At 35.7% G+C, this 12,651-nt stretch overlaps 1 protein-coding gene across 5 annotated transcripts in view; it reads left to right on the plus strand.

The window, feature by feature from the left end:
- The window catches only part of LOC127508751 (NACHT, LRR and PYD domains-containing protein 3-like), a 360,258-nt gene that overhangs the window by 299,812 nt on the left and 47,795 nt on the right, over positions 1 to 12,651 (plus strand). For 3 of the 5 annotated variants that reach the window (XM_051887098.1, XM_051887099.1, XM_051887097.1), the window contains exon 7: positions 7,926 to 8,099. In XM_051887098.1, the coding sequence (XP_051743058.1) occupies positions 7,926 to 8,099 (174 nt within the window). Of the gene's footprint in view, positions 1 to 700; positions 821 to 1,378; positions 3,209 to 3,395; positions 3,570 to 7,925; positions 8,100 to 12,651 lie in introns of all 5 variants that reach the window. The other 2 variants (XM_051887095.1, XM_051887094.1) reach the window with 1 other exon arrangement.

Consider the following 12,651-nt stretch of genomic DNA (forward strand, 5'->3'; position numbering starts at 1 on the left):
TTCAAAAGAAAGATTTGTCCATTAATTGTTTTAAATGCTGCAAAGACATGCAAAAGAGCTGATGAAATATGAGTTCAAATTCCTGCAATTGCCCGCTTGCAAAATGACAATGACTAGAATTTAAACTTTCAGATTCAATTCAAATGTCAAGGGCTATGTTGGTCAGACCTTTTTTTTGGGCTTAACACATAATGCCATGGTGTTTTACAGGAGGGAATAGTCACAACATATTATCAGTACCTTTCCCTATCCCATTACCTTGCCCAGTGGGTGGCACTGTCACATCACAGCAAGAAGGTACCCAGTTTGAGCCTCGGCTGAGCGCATGAGTCTTTTCTGTGTGGAGTTTGCATGTTCTCCCCACGTCAGCATGGGTTTCCTCCAGGTGCTCCAGTTTCCCCCACACAGTCCAAATGCATGCAGGTTAGGTGGATCGGACATGTCAGAATTGGCTGTGTGTGCGAGTCTGTCAGTGCTGGGTCGTGCCAGGAAGGGCATCTGGCATTTATATTTGTGTGTGTGTATTTTATTGTTTCTTCCTTTCATCTCTAAACTATTCTCTGTGCTATGCATTAAATTATGTCACTGAGCCATTGTTTTATTCCTTATTTGTAAATTAATAAATGTAAATCTACAGTGCATTCTAGCTATACAACAAGTACAGTATGTGTAAAATGCCATTTTATTTGTCTTTTGTCAGTATCAGCAGGAGGAAGAGACATAGATCAGAGTCTCCAGAACCCAGCAGTGTGTCTGTGAAGAGTAACAGATCTATGAATCGACCCCCTTCATTCAGTGATGCAGTGACCTCTGACCTTTTGTTAGTATATAAATGTAGTTTCTTTTTTACTGTAATTCATCTGAGATGAATGATTTAAGAAACTCAATGATTTAAATGTATGAAATGAAGAGTTTATTTGCAAAAACTGATAAACGCCACTTTTAAAAAAAATGAACTAACTGCTGTGCGTTATTCTCCACATATAGCACGTTCTGTACCCTAAATCCGTTTTGTCAGAAAAGCCGGTATTGTCCACTGTCAGGCATCGCAAGTTCACGTTTTACAGCAGAAACCGACAAGCGCCCTTGTTGTTTGTGCACAGAAACCGATAAGTCCGCTTTCAATGAACCTGTATTTTTTTGGAGTTATTATTACTTAATCAAAACAACCCAACTGCAGTTAGATTGATATTACTTGGAATGCACAATAAAAAAACATGATTTGTGAGAATTAATAAAAAAGGAGTTAACTGTTTTTGCAAATTAACTCTTCAAACGCTTTGCACAGAGGTGCAACTCGAATATGGGCATCAAAATAATGATATTCAGTACCCAATATATTTCTGATGGTCTGCCATGGACATTGTGTTTTTGACAGAACTTTTCCAACATGTACTACATCCAATCAGATTGGAGAATTGCAGAAACCAGCAGATAAACTACAGAGAGCCAAAGACCAACACAAAACCAGCATGAAGAACAGGTATGAGAGATTATTTGAGGGAACCAAACTCCAAGAAAATGAAACCCTCTTGAATAGGATATACACACAGCTTTATATCATAGAGAGAGAGTGTGTAGGAGTGAATGAAGAACATGAGGTTTCACAGATGGAGAAAACAGCCAGAACACAAAACACACAAAACACTCCAATTGACTGCAATGACATCTTTAAAGCCCCACTTGAACCAGGATGTGAGGAGAAAGAGCAAATCAGGACTGTTCTTACTAAAGGCATCGCTGGAATCGGAAAAACTGTCTCTGTGCAGAAGTTTATTCTGGACTGGGCCAAGGGAAAAGCCAATCAGGATGTAGATTTCATATTTGTGCTTCCATTTCGAGAGCTGAACTTGATCGAAGATCATCAGTACAGTCTTCACAGACTTCTGCTGGACTTTCATCATGAACTTCAAGATCTGGACTCAAAGATTTATGAGGAGTGTAAAGTTGTGTTCATTTTTGATGGTCTGGATGAAAGCAGAATCACACTGATGTTTTCAGATGCTCAGAAAGTTTCTGATTTGACTGAGAATTCATCAGTGGGTGTGTTGATGACAAACCTCATGAAAGGAGAGCTGCTTCCCTCTGCTCTCATCTGGATCACCTCCAGACCAGCAGCAGCCAATCAGATCCCTTCCGAATACATCAACCGTCTGACAGAAATTCAGGGATTCAGTGAGCTTCAGAAGGAGGAATATTTCAGGAAGAGAATCAGTGACGAGCGTCAAGCCCGCAGAATCATCTCACACATCAGAAGGGCAAGAAGCCTCCACATCATGTGCCACATACCCGTCTTCTGCTGGATCTCATCCACTGTGCTTCAGAAGCTCCTGAAAGAAGATCTGAGTGCAGAAATCCCTCAAACCCTGACTGAAATGTACATCCACTTCTTGCTGATTCAGATCAACATGAAGAATCAGAAGTATGAAGAGAGAGATCCAGATAAACTCCTGCAGTTCAACAGAGAAGTGATTGTGAAACTTGCTGAAGTGGCTTTCAAACAGCTGATGAAGGGCAAAGTGATGTTCTATGAGGAGGACCTGAGAGAGAGTGGCATAGACATCACTGACGCCTCAGTATATTCTGGGATTTGTACTGAGATCTTTAAGGAGGAACCTGTGATTCATCAGATTAAAGTCTACAGCTTCATTCATCTGAGCATTCAAGAGTTTCTCGCTGCTTTCTATCTGTTTTACCAATATGTAATTAAAAATATTGACACATTGCAGTTTTGTGATGTGATGCATAATCTGCATAGGAATGCAGTTGATAAAGCCATTGAGTGTCAGAATGGCAACCTGGATCTTCTTCTGCGATTCCTGCTTGGCATCTCACTGGAGTCCAATCAGAGACTCTTACAGGATCTACTGACACACACAGAGAACAGCTCAGAGAGCATCAGGAGAACCACACAGTACATTAAAGAGAAGATCAAAGATGGACATGGACTCTCCACTGAAAGATCCATCAATCTGTTGCTCTGTCTGCTGGAAGTAAAAGATCAGACTCTGTCCAAAGAGATTCAGGAGTTTGTGAAATCAGACAAACACTCAGAGAAGAAACTCTCTCTTGCTCATTGCTCAGCAATCGCCTACATGCTTCAGATATCAGAGGAGGTGCTGGATGAGCTGGATGTTCAAACTTACAACACATCAGATGAGGGACGCAGAAGACTGATACCAGTTGTGATCAACTGCAGAAAAGCTTTGTGAGTGTTCAATTCTCAATTAAGATTCATAATTTATCTGCAGTTAAGGCATAGTGATATTGTGTTTTTTTCATACAGTACTAAAAGATATAGCATGGTATTTGCATGTTTCATTTGTGCTTGGCAAAGACTCGAAAAAAAAAAAAAAAAACGAACATCTTCATTTACTATATACTTTGTCCCATAGATTTGTTGGCTGTAATCTCATTGCTCATCATTGTGAAATTATGGCATCAGCTCTAAAATCCTCAAACTGTGACCTGAGAGAGCTGAACCTGAGTAACAATGACCTGCAGGATTCAGGAGTGAAGCTGCTCTCCGATGGACTGAAGAGTCCAAACTGTCTGCTGGAAATACTGAGGTAAAAATATGTTGATACGCAAGTAAAAATATTATTTGAACATCACAACATCACAAAAAATGTTTTAAAACCAAATATATTTGCACTAATTAAAAAATCTGCACTCTGGCAATTGACTTGCTATACATAAAAATTCTGCAAATATAGAATTTGACTAAATTTATAGACAAAGTGATCAATCAGCACCACTGTCCTTGAATCAGTGTTAATTTCGTTGACAAATAATTTCCATCATAATTTTCGTCAACAATATTTTTTTTAATGATGAAGATGAGATGATAACTAAAAAACTATGCCCTGTTCAAATACCCACACTTGCGGTCTTTGCACTTGACCACTTACATGACATATTTCCTGTATTTGGCCCAAGTGCTTTCACTGCGTGATTTAGTCTATTAAAATACATTTAGAATGCCCCAGAATTCAAGATAAGGGGCAAAAATGCCCCTGTATGTCTTTTATATTTCTATAATTTAATATAGTTAACCAATATTATACGAAGAGCACCATTTTTATCCAAATATAACCACGATTACAAATGTGATATTAATTTTATAGAACGTACAGTTTAATAAACAAGCAGTTTATATTCAGTGACTTACATTTTAGACACAAAATCTATTTTGACAATGAAATTTGTTCCAAAGTCCACAGCATTGTTTTGCGTCTCTGAGCAACACTTCCTGAATGAATCAGCCGTTTGAATGAATCGGTTGAATCTCAGTGACTCACTCATTAACAGGGATTTGCTGCCACCTTCTGTTTAATTTCACATTTAAAGTATCTTTTAATTTTATAAACAATTTTAAATAACAGTTTTATATTTTCAACATTTCAAAACACTATTTATGCATCTTTAAATGCTCTTGACTGATTGACTTTAATAAAGTTTAATCTATAGTTCAATCATGAAAACTCTCGGAAGATTGTTAGCATGGTAATGGATTAGGGGTGACTAGTGTTGTCAAAAGTACCGGTACTTCGGTACCAAGTCGGTACTGAAATTTTGAAAATGTGACGATACCAGGAGTATCGAGTATCCGGGTATATTCGGTACCCACTGATAGGGCTGTGCCAGTATTTTACGTGAATATGACATGAGTGAAGCACAAAGCTTTACAGAAGAAATATTAGGTTAGCAATTAAATGTGACATTGCAGCCATGGAAACATTTTGGTTCATGCAGAATGAGAGAGGTACGTGAGTCCATACATTTAAGCCTTGTCAGCTTTATTCTGTTTTGCGAATCGCCATCTGGTCACCCGATTATCAGAGAATTGAACAATATTCCATTAGTTATTGAACACTGAATCTCTTTTTCCCAAATCTTCACTCACGCAGGGGATTATAAACGTTTCTTGCTTTGGTTCGCTTTTAATAAGGCCTATTATATTTCACATTCTTTACTGTGGTAAAGTAGAAAAAAACCCTGTAGGACAAAAACCTTTTTGCTTGCACGTCAATTTCTATTTAACACAGTTTGCACTTGTTATTAGACTTAATAAGGCGCGTTAAGTTTGTTTTTTTTTACACACGCGATGATTTTTAGTTTCGCTTTCTCTGGAAGCGCAAAATCAGACACAGCCTGAATGTCTTGCCCCTACTGAAGATAAAACTAGCTCTTCAGACCTTTTACAACAAGTTTCAGTTGCTTGTAACATCAGGAGATAACATGAAGATATTATTAAAGAGAAATAGTCTCTTTTCTGCTCGTGTCCCACATCCCTCTCAAAGTGCAGAGCAGTATAGGCTATATGATGCATCTTTTTGTGGAAATAAAAAACTAATGTTTTTTAGAATAATATTTAACTTTCTTAATATTTAATATTTGCTATGTAACTAACAGAAGACACTATTTTAAAATTGATACAATTTTAAAAGTGATAAAAAGCAGTTGCAAATGTTGTACAAAATACATATACCCTGCCCATATTTTCACCAATAAAATGTGCAACTTTATGTTTTACTACCAAATTATATGTAATATCTTTTTTTACAGTCTATGGTAATATCTAATTTAAATTACAGTGGAATGTTTTCCTCGACATCTCGCGATTTCAGGGCACATGAGCTCCCGAACATAATGCCCGATGGGATACGCTTAGCCTAGTGTGGGTTTAGTGTGCATAAAGGGCACTGCACTTTGGCATTTTTAAGACATGGGACAGTCTTGCGCACTTCCTGTCGTGTGCACATGCTCTCAAGTGGCCAAGACCGCAAGTGTGGGTATTTGTACAGGGCACTAGTTTTGAATGACAAAAAGTATGATGAAAATCTACTGTGATTTTCATCAACAAATAAAAACGAAACAAAAATATTAGGGAGGGACAATATGGAAAGAGATCCAGTCAGTATGAATGATGCCCTGTGTGGAAGATGCACACATTTGAATTGTAACGTGCTGATCTAACCATGGGAAAATGCGGCCCTGTTACATGTTCTTCAGGCTCACGCAACAGGCTTCAGACAGCTTCAGAGTGGTTCACAATCAGTGAATAGCACACATTTATGCCAAACAATTGCTTAAGAACTAGCGGTGATGAATTATGACAATGTTTACTTTACGATGATGTTCATAGTAAATTATTGTAGATTCTAGATTCTTTAAATTTTAAAATTTAAATTTTTTTAAACTTAAATTTAATTAAATATATCTAGTTCTTAAGCTTTATCTTAACATGTACTAACTAAAACAGAAATAAATAATAATAAAAACTATATAAACATTTAAAAACTATAAGACAAACAAAAAATTACTAAAACGTTTGGCTAAAATTACAATGAAAATATTCTAATAGAAATATAAACAAAACCTATAATAGTACATCAATTATACTAAATAACACAAATTTTTTTAGACTGTATATTTATCATTGCTCCCCAAAATCTTCTAAATGCGCTTCTAAACATGTGCTGACGAGTACTGAATTGACCTATAATTTTAAAGGGTTAGTTCACTTAAGCCATCATATGTGTATATGACTTTCTTCTTTCAGACGCACACAATCAGAGATATTTAAAAATATCCTTAGTCCTCCAAGGTTTATTATGAATGGCAACCCAAATTTTGAAGACAAAAAAAAAAAAAATGCATCCATCCATAAAAAAATGAATCCATACGACTCCAGGGGGTTAATAAAGGCCTTCTGAAGTGAATCGATGCGTTTGTTTTAGACAAATATCCTTATTTAAAACTTTCTAAAGTAAAATAACGAGCTTCCGGCGGGACAGCCATAAGCATTCGACGTAGGTCCATAAAGTGAACTTCCAAGACCAAGTGCACAATGACATGACGTTCTACACTGCGCCATGATCTACCACACTAGTACGTCATGTCATTGTGTACTACGTTAATGACAAAAAGTTAATGCTTTTTGTATGTCGAATGCGTATGGCTGTCCGCTGGAAGCTCATTATTTTACTTTATAAAGTACTTACTTTATTTGGGCTGCTATTCACAACCATTATAAACCTTGGAGGACTAAGTATGTTTTTAAATACATCTCTGATTGTGTTTGTTTGAAAGAAAATAGTCATTTACACCTAGGATGGCTTGAGGGTGAGTAAATCATGGAATAATTTTCATTTTTGGGTGAACTAACCCTTTAATAGATGTTTTCTGTGTATATAATGGGTTAGGAAATTTTAGAGAAATGCTTATTAATGCATTACAATTTAACCAAACTCATTAGATTTTAGTATGAGTTTAGTAAAATTGTATGATATTTAGTCGACTGAAATTAGACTGAAACTAAAATAATTCACTTGACTAAACTATGACTAAAACTAAATGGCATTTTAGTGAAAAGACCATGACTAAAACTAAATCAAAATTTGCTGTCAAAATGAACACTGCCGTGAAACATGTGGTAGAGTATTTTGGAGTCTTTTAAAGGGGTTCATTGAGTTGCATTTTTTGCATTATTTTAATCTCTTCCAGCATATTTTGTTTCTCAGTGAAGGCAAAACAGGCAACTCAAAAAAAATTGTATGAGAAAATGATCAGCAGTGCAAAAAAAAAAAAAAAAAAAAAAACATTCATCCATCCATCAATTGAAACTGCTTGTCCTTTGTTGGGCTCTGATGCTGGACAAAATAAAATATGTTAAATATCATGAAATAATCAAATCTTTTTTCTGTAGTGATGTTCTTTGGCTTTCTTGAGTATACTGAGTTCCCATTTAGATTCTTTAGTGTGAATGTGGAGAAAGATTACTGCGAGTGAGGGCATAACGCCATATGACTTGCAAAAAGCCACCCAATAATGGATGATTTATAGTTGATAAGCATTTTTATTGTTTGAATATTTATATTGTTTGAATATCCCAATCTCGTATTTAATTTTCCTCTCTGTAGGTTGTCTGGCTGTATGGTGACAGAGGAAGGCTGTTGTTTTGTTTCTTCAGCTCTGACTTCAAACCCCTCATACCTGAGAGAGCTGGATCTGAGCTACAATCACCCAGGACAAACAGGAGTCCAGCTGCTCAACCACAAACTGAAGGATCATAACTGCTCATTGCAGACACTCAAGTATGTGGGGCATTTATGATACATTGATTTTGTCTGTGTTTGTTACAGAATTTTAAACCTGGGACACTCATGATTATAGCATGTGAGAGAAATACTTAAATTTTAAGTAATGTGACATGTAGCCAAGTAAGGTGTCCCATACTTGGAATTTGTGCTCTGCATTTCACCAATCCAAGTGCACACACACACACACACACACACACACGCGCGCACACACCGTGATAATACACCCAGAGCAGTTGGCAGCCACTTTTGCTGCAGCGTCCAGTGAGCGATTGGGGGTTAGGTGCCTTGCTCAAGGGCACCTCAGTTGTGGGTAATGAGAGTGGATACATTTCCTGCCAGTACTGAGACTCCAACCCACGACCTTCGGGTTGTGAGTCCAACTCTCTAACCATAAGGCCACATCTAGAACATAAATAAATAAATAATGAAAATAAAAAATTGAGAGGGAAATACATAATTTCTCTTTCTAGAACACTGAAGCACAGATCAGTCATATTTTACTTGTGTACTTTCTTATGAGGGGGTCTGAGGGGGTTTTGGAGCCCTGAAGAAGTTTTGACATGCCTTGAAATTTGTGCTTTTTTCAGTTGCTTATAAACATATTAATGGCAAAAGTGTCATTACATTGTATTCAGCACAAACTAGGCTACCATAATATGTTGGCAACATGCATGTACGTTTGTATTTTTGAGAGAATAACGTTTATGCGTGGTTATTGAAAAAACAAAACATTTAAGTCACTGAAATAAGGCCTCAAAACACATACTAAATATGTGTTCACAAGATTTTTGAGTACTGGATCCTGTAGAATAGAGATTTTGCTTTAAATTATATGAAAATCATTCTGCCAACTGTCATTGAAATTTTCAATACAAATATGACTTCACCACGGACAATTTAAACAACTTCTAGTTGTTAATATAATACTACACTATCTCTCGGTAATTCCCTGAATTCCCTGAATACTTACAATACAATACAATACTTCCCTGAAGTATGGTGACGGTGTCCCATCAAGAAGCTACTATCACTACCTCAGTCACATTTTAGCTCTTACTTTTGTTGTCTTTAGAGCATAGAATTTTTAGTACTTCTATTCCTTAGCTGCACAGCAAATACCTGACACGACTTCCAAGTTGCTCTTTGCAGAAATGAAGTTTTATTTACGGCCGGGAGATCACTGGTCACAACAACCAAGTGAGTCTCAATGAATAGAAAGATACATGCACATTTAAGTCTTACAGTTGAGTTAAAACCAATGTCTTCTTCACAGTGATTTGTTCTGGTGATTGGTTTGTAATGATCTAAACTAATCATATGACTGTGTTAGTCTACACAGTCTTTGACCTGAGCATCCTTAGTCTGCATTTTCTGTACATTTCATGTTGAAAATATCCTTTTGACCACTTCTGATGCCATAACATAAAATATTTTTATCACACTACTCACATAATACAATATATTGATTTAAATTTTCTAAGACACTTTTTGTTTAGAAAGACAATATGCGTGGAGGCGTGAGTAATCCTGAATAATGCTGTGGTTCACATCTGAGAAGACAATGACCTACATAATGAGCTGCATAATGAGCCTTTCAGTCAGGTATGTGAGAGGGAACTACAAGAAAGAATGTGAGAACAAAAAAAAATACATATTTTTTTAAGTTTATTTAGAATGTAGTTTACAATATAAATGAGAGTCAAAGGCATATTTTGAGTACACAGTTATACCTGGAATTAAATCCTGTTCAAATACAGTTGCAAGAAAAAGTATGTGAACCACTTGCAGAATCTGTGAAAATGTTAATAATTTTAACAAAATAAGGGAGATACAAAATGCATGTTATTTTTTATTTAGTACTGTCCTGAGTAAGATATTTTGCATAAAAGATATTTACATATAATCCACAAGACAAAAAAAATAGCTGAATTTATTAAAATAACTCCATTCATAAGTATGTGAACCATTGATTCTTAATACTGTGTGTGGTTACCTGGATGATCTACGACTGTTTTTTTGTTTTGTGATGGTTGTTCATGAGTCCTTTGTTTGTCCTGAGCAGTTAAACTGAGCTCTGTTCTTCAGAAAAAATCTCCAGGTCCTGCAGATTCTTCAGTTTTCCAGCATTTTTTGCATATTTGAACCCTTTACAGCAATGACTGAATGATTTTGAGATCCGTATTTTCACACTGAGGACAACTGAGGGACTCAAACACAACTAATCAAAAAGGTTCAAACATTCACTGATGCTCCAGAAAAAAACATGATGCATTAATAGATGGGGGGTGAAAACATTTGGAATTTGAAGATCAAGGTAAATTGTATTTAATTTGTCTTCCGGGAAACATGCAAGTAATTTCTGGTGCTTCCGAAGGGCAGTAATAAATGAAAAAAAAAAAAGATATTCAAGCGAAATAAGAAAAATTTGGACCTGTTCAAAAGTTTTCCACCCCCCGACTCTTAATGCATCGTGTTTCCTTCTGAAGCATCAGTGAATATTTGAACCTTTTTTAATAGTTGTGTTTGAGTCCCTCAGTTGTCCTCCATGTGAAAAGATGGATCTCAAAATCATTCAGTCACTGTTGTAAAGGGTTCAAATATGCAAAAGATGGTGGAAAACTGAAGAATTTTTGGGACCTGGAGATTTTTTCTGAAGAACAGAGACTCATGAACAACCGTCACAAAACAAAAAAACAGTCGTAGATCATCCAGGTAACCACACACAGTATTAAGAATCAATGGTTCACAAACTTTTGAACTGGGTCATTTTAATAAATTCAGCTATTTTTTTTTTTGTCTTATGGATTATATGTAAACATCCTTTATGTAAAATATCTTACTCAGGACAGTACTAAATAAAAAATAACATGCATTTTGTATGATCTCTCTTATTTTGTTAAAATTTTGCACATTTTCACAGATTCTGCAAGTGGTTCACATACTTTTTCTTGCAAGTGTAAATAAGTGACCATCACACACCTGGCAAACTTTCCTAAAAAAACTTTCCTACTTCCAATTGGTGAACTCACCACCATTTTCATGCAGAATATGTCCAATGTGGGCCAATATCTGGTCACTATGATCAAATCTGTGAGATAAAAGAAAAAAAAAATCTGTGAGCATGCTGATAACAGAATCATAACAACTATTGTGTTAACAACTATTGTATTATTATTGCACAGCATGAAAACAAAATTTTATATATTTTATATTTTTTCTATTATATTTTAAATTATATACAGTACTGGTCAAAAGATTGGACACATTACTATTTTAATGTTTTTGAAAGAAGTCTCATGCTCATAGGGCTGCATTTATTTGATCAAAAATACAGAAAAAGTACAGCAATATTATTAATTTAAAATAATGGCTTTCTATTTTAATATAATTTAAAATATAATTATGTTATGCGAAGCTAAATTATCATTCATTGCAAACAAAAACTTCATTGATGTGGCACTTCATATAGTGGCTATTTTACAGTAAACACTTCATAATCTGTCCAAAACAGGCCAAAGAAATCTTGTCTAAACATTCATATTATCTCTGTGACATTTTTTGTATCATATTTGTTAAATTATACAGACTATAAATGTTAATTTGCAGTTTAATATGATGCTGAAACATTTCAGTATTTACTACATATCAGTCGATTTCACTCATCTCAGTATAGCAATATAGTTTGGGAAAAGCCAGTATGGCATGTTTACTAATGTAAGTATGTGTAGTTAATGAAACCGTGCGTTTGTGCCACTCATCCACACAGAGACACGCAGAACATGCAAGATTCATATTTAAACAGTCTTTTTGCGGTCTAATATTCACAGACACTATCACATCGTAACACACTCCCGGCAATCCACAGCGCTGCAATTCTTATAGGCCCAAAAATGGGCCTTGGTGGAAAAACCACACCTTCACAAACGTCATAACTGCATACCAAACACAACAAAAGAAAAAACACAGGCCCAGCACTCACTGGGACATAACAAGAATAAAGAACTTACCCTTCACAATCCTTGGCTAAATCAAGTTGATAATGGAAATGGAACTGACACCAGTCACGCTCTTCCTCTGAGGTAAATTCTTCCAGCATTATTCCTCACCGCATCTCAAAACAATGTAAAGTACATGAATCTGACTAAACCTGATGCATTTTTTCAAGTTGATGCAGGCGTTGACTCTTCATGGATCACCTCAGAATTCACCTTTGAATAGAGCGCGCTCTCCATGGGCATTAGTAGATAATGAGGTGACTCGTGAACGACTGACATCTCTCTCTTTTTAAACAGATTACATAAACAGAGAATATTTGTTTTTGATTTGACTTAAATTATTTAAAACCTGAAATTTTAATGTTTCTTTAGACATATGTTTCATGTTTGTGTGACAAGTGTTTGCTAAGTTAGTTCATTTTCTGACGAATATCAGAATGGACTTCATTGAGAGAGAGAGATGACAGATCGTGCTTCATATTTGTTTTCACTGTCACTGTACACAAGTAAAAGACATTTTACAGTTTTGAATGATGTAAAACTCTTATCTT

This window comes from Ctenopharyngodon idella, chromosome 3 (genome assembly GCF_019924925.1).
Source record: "Ctenopharyngodon idella isolate HZGC_01 chromosome 3, HZGC01, whole genome shotgun sequence".
Taxonomy (NCBI): Eukaryota; Metazoa; Chordata; class Actinopteri; order Cypriniformes; family Xenocyprididae; genus Ctenopharyngodon; species Ctenopharyngodon idella.